This window comes from Anarrhichthys ocellatus, unplaced genomic scaffold (assembly GCF_004355925.1).
Source record: "Anarrhichthys ocellatus isolate YVR2014 unplaced genomic scaffold, GSC_Weel_1.0 scaffold3, whole genome shotgun sequence".
Taxonomy (NCBI): domain Eukaryota; kingdom Metazoa; phylum Chordata; class Actinopteri; order Perciformes; family Anarhichadidae; genus Anarrhichthys; species Anarrhichthys ocellatus.
The window spans coordinates 559,769-579,190 of NW_022280033.1; the positions used below are offsets into that span (position 1 = coordinate 559,769).

A 19,422-nucleotide genomic window follows, 5' to 3' on the forward strand; every position below is an offset into this window, starting at 1 on the left:
GAGAGAGAGAGAGAGAGAGAGAGAGAGAGAGAGAGAGAGAGAGAGAGGAGGCATCAATAAAGAAAGTAAAGAGACAAAGAGGACGTGTGAGTAACTGTGAGGCAGCAGTTTGTGAGGTTTCACTGATAGCCAGCTCATCAACATATGTGATGGGTTTTCTAGTCATTTGCCTCAAACTATTTCTCCTTTTTTGACATGTGTTGTTAAGTATGCTAACATGCTAACGTTAGCTCGATCACTGAAGTATCTTTTACTTGCTGATGGTGAAAGATAGAAAGAAAAAGTTCACTAAAGACCAGATCAGTCACTCACGGTGAGTTAGTGTTGGGCCAACAGAACGGACAGACAAACATTCTGATGGTTTAGCTAAAAATGTAAACAGCTACTTTGGGCGAAATCAGGTGGAAACCTTTGGTTCTGAAAAGTGAAGTCAAAGCTGAAGTGCATAAACCTGCATTCTCTCTAATGTCCACCAGGGGGCGACTCCTCTGGTTGTATAGAAGTCTATGAGAAAATGACTCTACTTCTCTCTTGATTTATTACCTCAGTAAACATTGTAAACATGAGTTTATGGTCTCAATCTCTAGTTTCAAGTCTTCTTCAATACAGCATGATGTTCATTTAGTACATTATGGTCCATTTAGAGTCAAACAGACCATAAAGCAGGGGATGCTTTAGGTCAAAGTGTGCAAACCTGCTGTAAGTTCTGATAATGACCAAGACGAGACTTGCACGATCAAATCTCGTCCCGACGACAAGGTGCTCAATTAAAAGCCGAGGGAACGATCCCACTCGGCGATCAGCGAGTGAAGCACTGAAGATGCCACTTAGTATTTCCTATAGCACCAAAGAGTGCACACCTGCATACCATAACAGTCCAAAAGAGGGGGGTGCTGGAGGGCTTTATAAAGAGGCAATTAAAGCCTTATCATTCCTACACTCGCTCTCCTCTCCTCAAACACACACACACACACAATTTAAAAGACAAATCACTCAGACTAATTCATAAGGTACTTCTAAGGTCCTTTTTAAATTACGGAGAACGGTTGGTTTAATTCAATTAAAATGTAGCGGGGGGCCGCTTAAGGATGACGGGAGTAAGGTATGGAATGACTAAGTGAGCGCTGTTTTTTAAGACTGTGCGGGGGGTCTTAGACCTTCTCGAGGTCGAGTTTTCAAGTGCGGGGGACTTCTATCTCCTCACCCGAAGCCCCCTTGAAAACCCCCCCAAAACCCTGCATCCTTCTGGGGTTTAAGCCCACACACACCTGGAGGACATGGGGCAGATTAAAACCAGATTAAGATAAAGTTACCCCTTCTTCGGCCGCCATGTCATTCAAACCCCTGGCCTCTATGGCCATTGGATGGAAGGACACACAAAAAAAAAGTGGTTCATTTACACACACACACACACACACACACACACACACACACACACACACACACTTTCTGGTCATCCTCATAAGCCCTATTAGTCTGCTATAGAGCCTCTCATAGCAGACATCAATCACGGAGGGATTAGTCAATTCCCTCTAAATGAGTGGCGAGGGAAACCTCCCTTCAACTCTAAAGCAGGTCTCTCTCTCTCTCTCTCTCTCTCTCTTTCAGAGATTACACAGCGATTTTGTTTTCATTTTGTTCCATCTTCATCATTTTTTTCTGTTTGACTTGCTTTTCATTTCTCTCTCTCTTGCTCTGCGTCTCTCCTGCTCGCAGCTTGTGAGGTAATCCTTGGCAGATAAAACTAAGGAGGATTTACCAAAGGCAGATTACAAGCGGCGCTTTGCGGAAGGCCCTTTTACACCAGTCGGCGCGGGTATTGAGGAGAGTGAGCTCTTCGCAGTGCTTAACTTGTGAACTCGACATGCACCCAACAGAGGAAGAGGTGGAAAAATGATAGCCGCATTACAGTAACTGGATCAAAATATATCCCTCACAACAACACACACAAGATCGCACATTAGTACACACAACACGCATGCTGCTGCTGCTTTCACGGAAACCGTGTATAAAAATGAATTCCGAGAAGTAGCTGAATACATACAAGGTGTTTATTTATTCTGTTAAATTGAAACATATTGCTGTCTGCCATGTGAGACTTCAGGATCAACACTGGGTATCCAGTCACCATTCCTACGTCAGCTCTCTTTCAAACATGGCTGTAACTTTTCTTTTAGTGCACTCAAAGACTTCCATATCCTAAAACTGACCCAGAACTTTGACTTATCCAAACATCCCCTTAAACTTCAGTACTCAGTAATGTCTTAAACCTTTCTACCTAACCCGATGACAGCGATGCCCCGCAGCATGAAACGACGACAGGAAGCCCAAAGATGTCAGAAGAAACTGGGTCTCCTCTCTCCCACAAGATCCAATGACAGACCACTCAGAGACTGCAAATAAGAGTTGGGGAGGGGTCCACACAGGGGGGGACGACATTGAGAGGTACTGACTTGAGCCTCACTCCTCTCAAGGATTATTCTCCTAATATTACACAGCTTAGGGAATGTGGTCTAGCTTGGTTTCAGAAATGGACCACTATGACCTGTTAGCTAACGTTGAATCCAGGTTCTGTTGGAAATGGAAGAGACACAGATCACCTGTGGTCCTTTACTTTAACCCAGCAAATATACGTCAGCTATACAAATCACATTTTATATTTACATTTTTTTTTTTTTTTTTTAAAGAACCTTGATCGATGTTTTCCAGACATTCAATGTTTTTCCACTGAACTATGAAGAAAAAGCAAAGAAAATCAAGTAAATGTAGTAACTTGTATTTGATTTATGACAAATGTCACTCTTAAAGGTACAAATACAAGATTGGGTGCATTTCGATTGCCTCTCAAGGCTCAACATGGCAACGGCTGAGCCCGTGGCTCGTAGCCAACCGTGCTAACAGCAGAAACAATGGCAAAAGTACACCGTCGATGGAGACGTCGGTATCAGCGTCTATTATTTGAGGGCAGTGCAGAGCGGTAGCCGCGAGCTAACCAGCGGGGCAAACTCACATGCACTAATAGCATGTGTGGCCGGCCCGGCTATGTAAACGAAGCACAGAGAAGCTGAGATTACAACAAACAGAGGGAGAGGTAGACATTACTCCACTATATCTTTATAAAGATAATAGTCGTTTGCTGCTGTACTGATGCTCTGAATGTCGTTTACTGCTCTTTTAATACTGGCCCTGTTATACATTTAGACTTACTTAGCATTAAGCTTCATCATTCTTTTATAAAACACCATCACAGGCAACAAATAATGAGTCCATATTGTCAGAAATACAGGAGAACACTGTATTCTTTCTTTTAATCTCTCTTTGACGGTATGAGAAAGTTATCAGAGGAGATGGAATAACTTTGGACCGGATACAATGATAACAAGACGAGAGACCTTGGACCGGGACCAAAGATCAGAGGACCAGAGATGGACGTCCTCGTCTCTCGGGCTCCACCACCACCACTCTGTCCTCCAAAATAAAACACCCCTCAGTCGTCACGCCAACCGCAGCAACACTTCACCGTGCGTATGCCGGTCGTCTCTCCTGCCGCGAAACCCCGGTGAAAGCTAATTAAGAAATATCACAGCCTTCTGCGAACTCAATTAAATAATGTTAATTTATTCTAATTTCAATTTGGAGGTAGTGTGAACTGAAGGAGGGGCTGTGGAAACAAAGTCTGGGAGAGGAAGGAGAGCTCTGGCCTCTGCCCCCCCCCCCCCCCCCCGCCCCGGGACCCCCCCCAACCAAAAAAAAAAAAAAAAAAAAGCTGTATTTAATTTGAACCCTTTGATTAACATAAGTAATCACACAAGCCCTTCAACTGGAGGGGAGGAAGAGAAACACACCTCTAGTGTTCACTTACTCGTCTCTGGAAAGAACCAGCGTGTGAAAAGAAACGGGGAAACAGAGGGAAGAGTTTTAAAGAAGTTAGATTATGTTTATTTTACTTTGGAGGGATCAACAAAGGCTACAGTCGAGTAATAGTGGAAAAGAAAAGCTGTGTTTGATAAAGTAATCAACAGCACTAGGATCTATGTATTGTTAGAAGAGTGCCTCTCTCTTTGAGTAAATATTAACAGAGTATAGAACTTTTCAGATCAAACTTTTCTCCTCAGACATACGACCGGCTTCCAACTTTTCTTTATATGAAAATAAGGGAAAAAATAATTCATGAAGCGGAAACTTGATGAAAAACCCAAAGATCAGAGCATCTAAGTGTAGAGCGGTCTAAATATGGAATAGAGACAGAGAGCCGGGTGAAATCATCCCGAAGGGAAAAGAGATGGACTGAATCAGACCAGACAGAGCTCGCAACCCGCCCAACGGGAACTCCCTCTGTTCATTTACATTAATCCCACAAGACGGTCCCATCCCTCAAGCTCCTTCACAGACGCTAGACTTAAAACTTGACGCCTTTTGAGGATCTATATCTCCCAGAGAGGACGGTGGACGGGCACACTGGTGAGAGAGAGACACGAAGAGTCTAATGAGATAACTTGAGATCGTAACAAAAACAAACATGTGACATGCTGTATTCAAAGATGAAAGGGATAATAGATGAGGAAAGCTGCTGGTGAGTCGAGGTGAAGACATGTATTGACTTCTCACCAGAGAGTGACCCAGAGGGAGACACTTAACCTCCATTTCCTTCTGGTCCAACTGCTGACCAGTCAACTGTGAGAAGCTGCAGTTGTTTGTCTGGTGTTTTAAATGATTGTTAGGTAGAAAGAGAGCCGACACTCATTCAAAGCCAGACAATAACTACGTTTACATCTCTTTTAGGTGGATACTTAAAATGAATATTACAGTAATATTCCTGTTTACATGCACACAGCCTCCTTCTTTCATTCTTTAAATGACCTTCTCGAAAAGAAAAATGGTGTAGTGATATTTGCGCAGATCCCAAAAACCTTTCATATGTCAAAGTCTTTCATAAAGTTTAAAAGCAGGTTTGTTTCTCCCTCCAAACAGAACTGTGGCCCTTATATTTAGGACACACATGACTGCAAACTGTCGGCTTGTTGGTTCATTGCAACAAACAGAGCTGAGTCTAAACAGGTGAGAGGCCGCGCGTGTTAACTGGCCTAAAAAGGTCCAGATTGAGACGCATATTTCAGAATACATGTCGAAAGAATGCTCCTAAAACCCGATTAATAAATGGCATATGACCCATAGTCATCGACTATGTCTACATGCACAACATTTTCAGTTTTTGACCTTTTTCAAATATATATATTGAAAATTACTATTACTAATATTCCTGTTTATATGCAGCCGTGCATACTCCAATACTCTGATAAATGTAAAACGTCCCCATGACATACGTCCTACAGCTACATCATTTAAATAAAGTAACTTTCCCTCCTTCTCCAGCTGAAGTCATGTTGCTTCTGTGGTGGACCATCGTTTCTTCAAGCTTTTCTTTTTTACATTAATGCACGAAAAACTCCGACGCCATAAACATGCATGAGGCCGTGTGTTAATTGTAACAAACTGATGTTAAAAACCACAAAATGATCTCACGCTGAGAGACTAACTGATACTTGTTATTGTCAGAAGTAAAGCAAACAAGAGGAGAACCAAACAGAAGAGACAGGTACACAAGATTGCATTAATTGTAAGTGACGAAAACAAAATGCTTTTGAAGCCTCCATAGATTTACATCCGTAGCCCCTGCATGCTAAATGTAAATTAGCTAAGCATTGGTCCCAGTGGACCATCTGGAGATGAAACGCCCAACAACTGGGAACCCACATGTCTCAATAAACGCGTTCGAGCTGCTGCCGTCGTATCCCGTCCACAAATCTGCTGAACGTGTGTTCCGCTGAGCTTTGAGCTCTTGTCAGAGCTTAATGTAAATCCAATCCATACGTGTAATACCTGTGTACAGAGCGAGCGGGTGCACGCCATATGTCCTGTACATGTGCCGATTCTTCACAGGCTGGCACAGAAGTGGGTGGTTTTAATGCAATGACGAGGAGGATAAAAGTACACCCGAGACAAAGTTTAATTCCCACGTGAATTCGTACAAGACAAGGACAAGAGAGTTTAGTTTTACTGACACTATATAGTATAATACATAGGTATTATAGTGGCTCACATCATAATTCCTCCATGATCCACAGTCACTCCTCCTCTGAACCTCGCCTCTTATCTTGAGAGAAAACGATGCAGCCTTCAAGCTGCAGCTATTTTTCCTTCTATTCCCATCAGTCCACGATCACACGAACATTATTCCAGCACTTACACTCTTTAACTATTTGTTTTTGTGTAACTCCGGCGATCACGCAGTCAAAGCTCATGTTAGCATTTGCTCTGAATGAATGTAAATGGGATTCAAGAAATGCTAATCTGTTCTTGGTTTAGCAGAGACTTCTCAGATTCAACAGAACACATACGAGACGTTTCAAACCCTTCAGGGCAGGTTGTAAATGTATAACGGCTTTCAATATATCAATTCATATTTTCACATTCAGAGATTACACATAGTTGTCTGCACGTGTGTGTGTTTTTATCTCGGCCCTACATTGCAATTGGCCACATGAATAGTCGGGTCGAAATAAATATAAATGTAGAATATATAAACACCTTGAAACCTCTAATAAGAGAGAGGTGAGCTGTGTTTTGGGGGAAGGTTATAACACACTGAACTGAGCCTTAGGCACGCTAGAAAAACTATAAGAACAGATACAAACATGCATGCGAGCACAAGCTCACACACACATCTACACGCTGCACACGTTCGTAGTGCGGTGATGTGTTGGTTTCGTCTTGGCCTCTCATAGTGGGAATGTCTCCACTTAATCCTCTCTGACTTCATACATTCAAAGGTCATCTCTCAGCCTACACATGGCTGAGGCGTGTGCGTGTGTGTGTGTGTCATAGTGCGAATAAGAAAGAAAAACCTATTCACATTCGCTGTATATGTCAACAAACCCTGTAGGCCTCTCCTTGTTTACTGTGAACATCCTCTCTTCTTCTTCTACTATTCCCTGGCTCCCCCCCCACCCACTGTTCTCCTTTCCCCCCACCCTTCACTATCTCTCACCTATTCTCCTTCACTACACCCCCCCCTCCTCTTCAACCCTCACCCACAATTCATTCTTTGCATCCCTCCCTCCCTCCCTCCCTCCCTCCACCTCCGAGCTCCAGAGGCAGGGGCATCTCTTGGCGAAGTGTGGCCCACCACAGGCCACTGGCTCTGGGTAATTAAAGTGGTTTAGGCCCCCTCACTCATGGTCACAGGCAACTGCAGCTGGGTGATAAAGGCACTGTGCCATAATTACATGGACGGCCAGCATCACCGCCCAGCTACACTAAAACAGTCAGCTAGCCAGATGCATGGGGAGGAAGAACCTGTGTGTGTGTGTGTGTGTGTATAAGTAACTGTATAGAGTGTGTGTGTGTATGTGCACAGGGGGTCAACACCCCCTTGTGATCGCTCTGCTGTAGTTAAGCCCCCTGTGTTTAAGCCCCACATAGGCTCATTGAGCCTCTCTCTACACACACACACACACACACACACACATTTTTAACCCCCCCCCCCAGGCAATCATTCCCCACCAGTGGTCTGACTCCTGCCGTGAGTGTGTGTGACCATCAGCCATTTAATTAGACCCAGCCATGATTTACCTAATTTAAATAAATAAATAAACATACGAAAACACCCCAATAAACAAATACCTATATGCAAATGAGGAGCTGTGGAGTTTCGTGAGCATAAAGAATGGGGCAGGAGATGGGATTGTGCAGGCGGAAAAAAAGCTAATGTAAGGGCCACTGGATGTGGACACACACACACACACACACACACACACACACACACACACACACACACCAGAATGAAACTGAAATTTCAGGATTGTGTTTGTGTTAAAATGTCGGTTCCCATCTAAATAATATTTTACATTTATTGTATTTGATGAACATTACTGAGGGGTCAATGGAATCAGATTTAAACATCCTAAATCTTTCTTTGGAGGACTATGCGACAGTGAATTCTCCAAGAAGCAGTGTTACACTGTGGATTTCTTTAAACCAATTTTCTGATCCACATTTCTGAATCATAATAAAGTTCATTAATAAGTTATTGTATGACTGATCGTGTTCATTTACCATTTGTTTTAATGGGAGGTTGTTTTCAATACTTGCTCAGGGAAAACAAGTTACATTCCTCCAACATCCCAACGCATCGAGACACAGACGTATCATTCATGATATTTCACAAAAAGTTAATCCTCGTTTTTGTCCAGCAACACTTGTCAATTAATGCTCGTTACATACATAAAGTCTTTTCAAAATAAACTTGACAGGAAACAACTTGGTTATGTTTAGGAGGAGATCGTGGTTTGGGTTGAAATATCTACAGAGGTGGCTTTAAGTCCGAAACTTACACAACGAATAAATTAACGCTGACTTCTGGTTTCACACGGGAGATAAACAGCTTCTGGGTAAACTACCGGTGTTTTCAGACCCATCAGTTTAGTTTTGTTTGTGGGTAATATAAGAACCATCGTGCACTACTTTTCATGGCTATAGCTACAAACAGTGTGTGAAAACACACTGCTGAAACTGCTAGCCTGTATTTTATTTAAACATTAATCACATTTGTTGTTTTGTTGCCTGTGTGCCTGTCGTTGGGATAAATTAAAGTTTAATTCGGTTCAAGTGAAGCCTGTTTACCTTCGGGGACGAGGAGGCCAGCTCTCTCCCCATCACCGCTGCGACCGGGCCAGGCCCGACTGGCTGAACTCTCTCCCTGTCTGGGCCAGAGCCGGGTTTGGGAGCAGGAGGACTGGGGCCGAGGCCGGGGCTGGAACTCGGGGGCGGGGGGGCCCTCCTCTTCTGGCCGCCGCCCAAATCCGGGGAGGGGCCGCCAGCAGGGCTCGATGTCCTTGGCTCGTAGAACGGGTTGGATCTGAGGAAGCAGGCGAAAAAAGCCGCCATGTTACTTTTCAATTGAAGTTCTAGTGATGTGCACAGATGGAGGAGTGTGAATTCATTAAGATTTATGTGACTTGTTGCCTCAAAGACCAACAGTGTTTGTAAACAAGTCACCAAAACTGTGTGCAAAAAATAAACACGGCTGATTCGTGCAAAACGAAACAGAACGTTTTTACATGAGCTATAGATATTATAGTAATGTGATGAAGGGACATTATATATAAGACGAGAGCACACCAGACACTTTAGAGATGAGCGAACTTAAAAACATGTAGCAGTAATTAGCGGCACCATTGGGACCCCATTGTTTGGTTAAACATGAGGAAATTGCAACATGGAAACGGGAGTTTGGCTCAATACAATGAAGAGCACACACGGAGTGGGAAGGTAATAGAAGATGCAGGTGCACCGAGGTCAGGTCTGCGTGACCTCATATCCTTACTGCCCAAGGTGGACCACTGACAGACAGACGGGCAGGAGCACGCACGCGCACACACACACACACACACACACACACACACACACACACACACACACATACCAGAGTGTTATCAATATACAGGCATGCTTGTGGCACTGAAAGCAGGGGCACGGCCTTGAGACATTCACTCAACATGCAACAAGCAATCCTCAACAAACAAGAGAATTGGATGGAGAGGGTGGGTGGGTGGGGGGAGGCTGATTGACTAGGTATCTGTCTGAAAGAGAAGGTTAGAGCCACTCAGTGTCTATCTAACCGCAGAGCGATACGGAGAGGGAAGAAAAGAAAAGCAGAGCAGGCCTTTAGAGCAGCTTTAACAGACCAGCACTGGCTAAAAGACATGTGAAAGGGCTCCAGTCAAAACAGCGCGCTGCCCTCTTGAACTCTCTATTCTGCGGAGGGACTGCTCCCGGTGTAAGAGATGGAGCAAAAGAAACATGCCAGTCAATAACCTGTCTCGTCTTTAGACTGAAGCGCTGTGGCCGTCCGCGTGACGGCTTCGCTCAACAGCCAAAAACCTACGAGTTCACATTTACAATGTAGGCCACTGGTCTGCAGGGAGATCCCCACAGATTAAGAATCCTGTTCCAGCTCTTAGGCTACATCCCATTAATCATTAGTTATTATAATCCAGGCGGTTCTTCAGAGTGAAGCCGATGGAGAAGTGTCTTAAAGCTGCATTCTCTCTAGTGTCCACCAGGGGGCGACTCCTCTGGTTGTATAGAAGTCTATGAGAAAATGACTCTACTTCTCTTTTGATTTATTACCTCAGTAAACATTGTAAACATGAGTTCATGGTCTCAATTTCTAGTTTCACTGTTAGTGTGAAACTAGACGCATTAGTGTGGACGTAGCGAGTTTTCATAATAACATTTAATGAGTGACTGAGGTAGCAAACGTCTGTTTTTTATTATTTCTCAAAGCTCAGTGTCACTGCCTGCTCTGCTATCACTGATCGATTGATTAATTGATTCTGGTTTACGGAGAGGAGATGCATATTGCAGATGTAAGAGGAGGGAGGTGAAATAAAAATGAGCAGAGTCTGGGGGAGGAAGTTAAGGAGGGAAAGTATGGGGGAGGGAGGGAAGGAGGGAGACAAGGTTAAAGAATGCAGAGAAACAACAGGGCCCTTGTTCCCGTTGAAAGAGCCGCTTCGTCACTCTGATTGGGGGGGGGGGGGGGGGGCTACAAGTACCCATTTATAAGGAGGGTTTCTTGCACGACTTGGCCTGCCAACAGTTACCAAGCTGGGAAGTCTGGATCCTTCCAGACGGCTTCTAGTATGGGAAACTCAACAGACAGAAGCTCTTTAAGCTCTCTACTCTGACACACACAAATGGTTAAATGTACTGTATACATAGAGAAAGAGGCTTCAGTGTGATTAATGCAAAAACGTGCACTGTGTACTCTCTCCTAAACGCACCATGTCCTGTGTCGGCTGATTAAATAGACTAGAATAAGGTGAAGAAATGGGACACAATGAAGACATAAGGTCTTACTCGTCAAGCTCCTCCTCCTCGTTGTGAGAGGTGTCGGCGTACAAGTACTTGCTCATGTCGACAGGCCGTACTCCTTTCCTCTGCCTGGGCTTGGGGGGTTCAGGGTCCGGCTGGAGGTCCGCGTCCCGGTCGGGCTCGTCGAAGGGGTTCCCCGGAGGGGGCGTCTCTGTCCCGGCTTCGTCCGGCTCATCGAACGGATTCGAGGTGTCGTGGTCGAAGAAGGAATCGTCGTCGACCTGATGCCTCGACACCGGCTGGGCGGGGGGCTCTGAAAACAACAACATGTCGTTTAAAAACAGTCAGAATGACTCAATATTACTTTCATTATTTAAGAGCTTTGGTAGTGAGTTGGGCAGCAGAGGTCCTGGTAACTAGCTAAGCTTTATGGACTTTCCTGCCTATTTGCCTTCTCACGACCATATAAAGAAATAGCTGAGCAACAAATCAACCGGTGGATTCCATCCGGATTGTTTTATTGTGCCAATTCAAGTATTTGCCTTCTATCAGATGTCTAACTCCATCTCTTTATTAATTCATGTTTGCAGTTTGTTTATCCATATGATGAGTTCACGAGGAAGACAATTAAGATACATCTATATGTTGGAGCTTGACTTTTAAAAATGATAGTTCCGTTAAGAGCCATCCACACCAGGAACGATAACTGTAATGATAACTAAAGATTAGAGTTTTAAGAATTGTTCTAACTGAAGTGGATGGCAGAGTCTGCACCCCAAATATAAAGACGATAGTGAAAGATAAAGTAATGATCACCTTCAGAGAACGATAGAAACACGTCCATCAGAATACAAAACTGTATTTGTTCCACACAGGAGGGTGGATAAGTATGGACGCTCACATCGTTATCGTTCTATTGTTCCATTGTTCTTGGTGTGGACGGCCCAGTACATTTGTCAGCTGGCCAAAAAGAACAACTTTGCTTAATTTAACAATTTTAAAAAAAAGTATTTTTTGAGAGCTCAGACCAACAGGAACCAACACACAGCTGCTACTGAATCAAAAAAGACCTAAAACAAAAGAAACCAGTTAATTTATGTTATGTTTCAATACTAATGTAATAAGATTTAGATGTCACACAAGAGATGTTATTAGAATATATATATATATATATATATATATATATATATATATATATATATTAAAAAATGATGCACGAGAAAGCAGAATCTTAGTCCCACAGACAATAAGGTTCAGATCAAAGCGAACAAACATCAAAGTGGGACCTGTGTGTGTGTGTGTGTGTGTGAGCATACCATTTAAAAAAACAAATAATCCGTAATACACCTGGCTACTCAGGTGGTCAGACATAAATATTGGTTTAGCTGTCTGACTGAAAGCATTGAGGCCTTCCTGCTATACATGACTACACACACACACACATTCAAGGTATGTGCACCTCCAAACCTACAGACACTGCCCAAAATAAACACGACTTCAGATCTAAACCCACCCAGCACAATGAAATCAGACTGGATCTCTTTTTGTTGAACGTACCGTCCTCGTCGGGATCACCAAACGGGTTGAGGTGGTCCGGATGGAGCTCGTCGTCGGGCTCGTCGAAGGGATTCGAGCACATGGCGGGAGGCGTTTCCTGATCCTCGTCTTCCAGGAAGTTCAGCTTGTTGATGAGCTCTGTTGCCACAAAGTCAAACAAAAAGTCAAACACACGAACCACAGAGTGACAAAAATAGCAGCTAGAGAAAATGAAATGAATACAAACATTCACAAACTCAAAGATAACAATATCTGCACTTTGGAGTGAACCATTCAGTCTTGTTAAAGAAATCCCTCTCGCTGGTGGAGCGCTGCCTAAACTTCTCTGTGCTCCTCAGCCCCCACTTCAATGCATGTACAGCAAGGGGCATTCTGGGAAAATCTGTGCGGTATGGAGGGTTACTGGGGGAGACGGTGGAGAGTTGCTATGGAGATCCCAGCTGGAGAAGGGCGGAGAAATGTCCAATTCATCTTCATCGCCCCTCGCATGGTGCCAGGGGGAGTGGGTCAAGTTTAAAAAAAGAGGGTAAATGTGTGTGAGGAGGCCAAGAAGAGCTGCTGAGCGCTACAGAATGTGAGGATCTGAGGAAGTGCTGCCTGTCTCTTGGTCTATATGCAGGGTGGTGAGCCGATAAGAGGTGCGGCACTTTCTCTCCGACAACATTCATGACCCATTTTAGGGGCCCCGTGGAAAGTGCACATCGGTGTGTATTTACATCTGAAGAAGTGGAGAAGAGTTAAGCTGAGAATCCAAGGACCCAGAGTGAGCTTTGTGTAAAGCTAGAGACGCACTGATCAATTAGACACCAATCAAAACCAGCCGGTTGTCCTCTGATCGGCCAATCCGTGTCATTTATCGGATTTGCCGGTCCGTGAAGGATAGAGGTGCAACGGATCCTAAAATGTTTTGGATCGTATAATGGGTTAGAGTCTTTCAAAACTAAAAAATGGAGCAGATATAACATTTAGAGACCCCCAATCACAATTTTTTTGCCGATACCAATTAATGATCATTGATGATCCATATTGGCCGATACAGATTCACGTTTGTTTTGTTTTGTTATAGCAGCTGGTCTACAAAGGCTCCAGAACATCTTTAGCAGTGCAGCCACTATTACTCTACTTGCTCTCCTTTGTTTGTTTTGAACTATCAGGGTTATGTCCTGATCGCATATTTTTACGAAATATCGTCCGGTAACGATCGCCAGTAAAACTTTATTTAACCCTATGATGATTAAACTGTGTAATTACTCTAAGGTTCACATGTGTGGCGTGAGGGGGATCCATACGGATCAACAACGGTCCGTTACACCTCCAGTGGAGGAACAACTTTAAAAAGATTTAGAACAACCAACTGTTTTATTACGAACATACAAATTAATTAAAATGTTCTATGTAAGACGGAAAGAATCGTCCATCCGTGCATCACAAGAAGTCGCTAAAGTAACTGGGTTTGTCCAAGTTTACAGATGTCATCGTCATTCCAGTGAATAGTGAACCCTGAACTCTGAATTTAGTGAGGAACTAGCCAGTGAAACCGTGTAGTAAGAAACTTATACTCTTGTCCTTTCACAGCACACAGTTTGAGATCCCTGATTCAACGTTTGTGCTCGACTAACCCGACCGACCCCATCTAACTTTAAAGCGTCTCACAAGCTCGAGGCCCAATGAAAATACCACAGATGCAATACACAGTTTAATTAAAAACAAAGGCACTTAATTCCAATTTGAAAACAATAACAAATATTTTTTGTCTTCCTGAAAAGATGTTTCTTTGGTGTAAGAATAGTTTTTGTTGGATACCATTTACCTCGACTGGTTCACTACCAATTGCAGTAAACAACACAGTAAAAAAAACAACAAAGAATAGGAACCAAACGACTGATGTGTTCACAACACCTTGTACAACACATCACCACATGAACCAATAAACCACAACACCAGCACAATACCAATGTCGAGGAGGATCGGGGGATGGGGCGTTTGAATAAAAGAGAGAGAGAGGGAGAGAAACAGAGAGAGAGAGGAGAGACGGAAAAGGAAGGATTAAGAATATATGGAAATATGTGGAGAGGAATGGAGGTAATGAATGGAAGTGTAGAGGAGACAACGATGAGAGATGAGTCGGGATCACAGGATGAGAGAAAGGTGAAAAAAGACCTTGGGAGGAAGCGGCAGGCTTAGTGGTTGCTTTGCGAGCTCGCTTTAGGAGACCATCATCATCATCATCATCATCATGTAAGCAGCTGAGGGCATTCAACTGGTTTACTATCTCTGTAAAGGACAGGGCCATACAGGAAGGGAGGAAGGAAGAATAGCAGTGAACAAGGCAAAAATAACACGTCCCATTGAGAAACATCCACTCAGTAAGCTACAGTGAGCGCATGTATTTCAGAGTGTGGTTCACGATAGCAGTGTTTTTGCTATTATCTATATCTCCAAATACATACAAAACGCTGATAAAATATGCAGTAAATGATGCACATCAAACTGCATGCTAGGCTTCTCCGCGGTAGTCTGTGTTACCGGTGTTAGAGCGTACACTGATTGCTGCTTTGCTTTTGTTTCTAGAAATACGATCCATTTCGTTCACCAAATACAAAAACTCTAATTTGGTAAGAATCAGTAGCCGGAGGTGTTGAAGTTCTTTGAGATACTCGGGTGCTCATGACTGGAATAAAGTTCCCAACAGCGTTAAACAGACCAGAAACCCAGACACGTTACAGGCAAAACTGAAACCCTTGTTTTTTAGAAAACAAACAAAAGACAGCTGTGTGGGCAGAGTTATTAATAGGAAGTGTGTACTTTTAACCAGCCAATGAGAAGCCGTCATTGGAAAGTCACCTTAAAAAGTAATGATTTTCTTGTACTTGATATGCTATACTCCTCTATGACATCTAACCACAACGAGAACCACGATGGAAATAAGCACTGTGACTTTTGTTCGCGTTATCCTTGATGTTCTGTTGATTGTGCATGGACAACTTTCATTTTATATTGCATGTTTTTAAATAAGCTTTTCTTACAGATGTTTCTAGCTGGTTATCTTGGAAGGTTTAACACATTTAACACCCACACACACACACACACACACACACACACACATATACATACAGAATCACAAACAACACACCAACAAAATATATATTCATGGAGATGTACAATACATCCTCTTTAGGTGTTTATATGTTCTCTTTTCCTCATACTGTAAGTAAAAGAGAACATGTGTTTTGCAGGGTTAGCCTAGCGTTAATGTGGCTGGCGTGGCTTGCTGGGTAGGTAGCATCCATGAGGGGAATGCGACAGGAGGGGGGGGTTTGGCAGCTTGGCCAGGCCTTTGATTCAGAGATGCACGCTAGTGAAGCATCGCTGTAGGCGCTCGATGCATATACATATAAATGAGACAAAGAGCAGGGAAGGGAGAAGAAAGCATGAAGCTTAACATGAAGAAAAGTTGGATTAAGCAAAGCAGGAAGCACCGAGTCCACAGAATGAATCCCCAACGTGTACGTATGGAAGTAAACCGCCAGTCGACTGGTCCACCAACAAGGGAAGGAAGCAAGGAGTAAAGGATGGGGGGCGGGGGGAATTAAAGCTTAAGCAAAAGAAGCAGACAAAACACTGTAAATGAAACTCATGAATTTATAATCTTATGTATGCAACCATGCACACGTACAGGAGCAGAAAAACAAAAGAAATCAAGAAAGAAGCAAAGTCCCTGGTTCAAATGGAGATTTTAAATCGGCCATGTTGCCAGTTTAGGAGGATGTCATTGACATTTTGAGCATTTTACGGCTCAAGCTGATTTGCTCGTATGAGAAGACTTACCGTTGACGGAGGTTTGACCGACAGCACAGGAAAAGCATGAATGCTGCCCATCACTGTAATTGGGGTGTCATTGATCTGGGGCTCATACGGAACCATGCAAAGGAATAATTGAGCCGGTCACCTGTGATCTTGGCGGCCTTCTCCTCCTGGTTGACCCGGTTCTCCTCGTCCTCCTCGTTCTCCTCCTCGAAGTCGTCCAGGTTGCCGATGTCGGCCTGTTTCATGCTCATCAGGCTGGCCAGGCTCTGCATGTCCTCATCACTGGACCATGAGAATAAAACACAGACAGAAACTCATGTTTATAAAGAGAAACCCCACCAAAACAGATACATAAGATACATAGTGGGTTTAAAGAAAGAACACTTTAAGGTGATGATAAAAGAAAAAAGAGAGAAAACATGAAGCATAAATGGATGAATGAATACATGAATATGCATCAGCGTTGTATTTTCAATATGCTGGCTAGAACACACGCACAATTCAACCCACTAACAAATACTAGATGACACATAATGATTGTTATAGCTCTCCATCCTTCTTCTCTTCAGACATCCATCTCTATACCTGACTGTAGACACATTTAAAGTGGTAACTTCTCCTCTCTCGCTCTTTCCCTCCCACCATCGCTCCACTCACAGACGCATCAACTTTCTACAGTATTCCTTGTGTTTTATGTCATCCTGTGTACTCCATCAGTCCCTCCACAACCAGCGGCTGCCTCATAATCAGTGTATTCTCCTCTCTGCTCTTTGTGTTTGGTGTTTCCCAGGCCCACAGGCTCATTTGAACTGGTGTGATTGAGTTTGTTTGTGTGTGGTCGACATCATTCCCCGAAGGGTTAACAAGGGTTACGCTCCATCGACCCGCCGCCCGCGCCACAACAAAGGCCTTGTTGCTCAGCGTGTGTGTGTGTGTGTGTCTGTAAATGAAAGTTGCTGCTATCAAATTAGAATGAATAACAAATGGTAAAAAACAGAGTTTGAGAATGTGTCCTCGAATGAAAGTTGGTGATATCAAAGATGAATATGTGAGAATGAATGAGAAGCTGCAAACACTGTGTGTGTGTGTGTGTGTGTGTGTGTGTGTGTGTGTGTGTGTGTCTGTAAAGTCTTTGAGCAATCAAAGAGGCAGACGTGTGAAATGTGTGTACATACATTATGTCTGTGGATATTCTTATACATTTTTTTATACATTTAGGAGAGCAACACAAGAACCCAGACAGATAAGCTTGATGTGATTTCTGAGGACGTCTCGTCTCTAAAAGACCTGCAATCAAAGCTTCTCTGTTCAACACTCGCATCTTTAAAACATTAAAAAAGAAATGGTAAACACGTCATTAAAGGGTAAACACACCCTCATCTTGGATTTTGGGATGCGCCATCTTGGTTTTTTTTCCACAACCAGCAGCGACATGAGCTGGTGGAGCGAAGTACAACCGAACGCTCAATAAGATGTTATTGTTTACATTGTTTAAACGCCCTGTCAATCACAAGGTAAAGCATCCCCTGCTTTATGGTCTGTTTGACTCTAAATGGACCATAATGTACTAAATGAACATCATGCTGTATTGAAGAAGACTTGCAAGTAGAGATTGAGACCATAAACTCATGTTTACAATGTTTACTGAGGTAATAAATCAAGAGAGAAGTAGAGTCATTTTCTCATAGACTTCTATACAACCAGAGGAGTCGCCCCCTGGTGGTCACTAGAGAGAATGCAGGTTTTAAAAACACCAGGTTTCACTTTTCAGAACCGGACGTTGCAGCCAAAAAAAGGCCACCTGGACGAGTGAACGCCAGAGAAAAGGCAAAACAAAAAGGGAATAAGAGCTTCAACTTTTCAAAGCAGTGTGTGAATCAGAATTTGAATATTTAAATCTAAATGATACCCCAGCTGTACCGAGAACAGGCGTTAAGTGAGACTTACGTGGCCTTTCCCTCACGGAGGAAGATGCAGGAGAGGGAGAACTGCAGCGTGGCCGACACCACCTTCTTGGACAGAGGCTTGAACTTGAGCTTGACGTCGGTCTGCGTGGGCATCGGACTGGCGTACTGCTTCATGTTGATACTGCTGGTGGCCAGAGCCTTCCTTCGTCCTGATGGAGACTCCTGGAGGAGAGAAACATGAAGCATATATTCAGGTGATTAGAGACAGATAGAACGTCGACACTGCAGGGGATCGAAGGGAAAAACAAAGAGAAAAGGCAGCATTTTGAATTTAATGTGAGGATATTCTGCAAGAAAACAACTGTTTAAGGTTCAGTACAGACTTTCTTCATCACTGATGATCGGTGATTACAACATCCCGATCAATAATGGGGTGTTTGGTCACTGCTGGTTGGTAAATCCAGGACAAGCTCTAAATGTGTGTCCTCCTGCGTTCCTCATTGTGAGATCAGTTGTATGATATTTCCACGCTGAAGACATTTCTGCTGCTCTTCTTTTCAGAGATGTGCTCCGGGCCAGAGGAGAGCAGTCAAATTGTAATTTGGGAAATATGCCACATAGACCAGGTGATAAGAGTTATGGAATCAGTGACAGTGTGTGTGTGTGTGTGCGCGTTTGTGTGTGCGTGTGCTCGCATGCAAGCCGATGATTGATGTGTGAAAAATAACAACAGCAGGAAAGCCTTGTCTAACTAAACAGTTGGGGATTGTCCAACCTTTTGTCTCTCTGTGTCTCTCTCCGTCTCTTTCTCTCTGTCTCCCTCTCTCTCTCTCTGTCTCTCTCTCTAGGTCTCTCTCCGTCTCTCTCTCTAGGTCTCTCTGTCTCTCCAAAAAAAATGAATGATTTTGTCTGCTGCGAGTCCGGCTATGGAAGCGCCATGCTGTCCGTGAATAGCAGACTGGTTCACCTCCTTGCTGTGTTGATACCACTCACATGTCCGTGTCCCTCTTTTCTGTGTTTTTTGTGTGATGGGAAACTGCCACCAGTTAACTGATATGTGTTAATTTGCATGACGAGACTGAATCTACCGTAAGGATCAGACGCTGGTGTGCACCCGACCCAGCAGGAGGTGGTAACCCACATTTACTCTTTAAATCCATCAGATTTCCCTTTTTTTGTCTCCTTTTCACTGCATGGATGTCTAAAATCAGCATATGTAACTGTATACACACACACACACACACACACACACACACACACACACACACACACA

At 43.6% G+C, this 19,422-nt stretch overlaps 1 protein-coding gene across 1 annotated transcript in view; it reads right to left on the reverse strand.

Moving 5' to 3' along the window:
• The window catches only part of ehbp1 (EH domain binding protein 1), a 132,778-nt gene that overhangs the window by 79,432 nt on the left and 33,924 nt on the right, over positions 1-19,422 (reverse strand). The window contains exons 6-11 of the mRNA XM_031840771.1: positions 18,190-18,371; positions 16,385-16,524; positions 14,596-14,709; positions 12,436-12,573; positions 10,924-11,191; positions 8,683-8,917 (exon numbers count right to left, since the gene is read on the reverse strand). Of these exons, the coding sequence (XP_031696631.1) occupies positions 8,683-8,917; positions 10,924-11,191; positions 12,436-12,573; positions 14,596-14,709; positions 16,385-16,524; positions 18,190-18,371 (1,077 nt within the window). The remainder of the gene's footprint in view (positions 1-8,682; positions 8,918-10,923; positions 11,192-12,435; positions 12,574-14,595; positions 14,710-16,384; positions 16,525-18,189; positions 18,372-19,422) is intronic.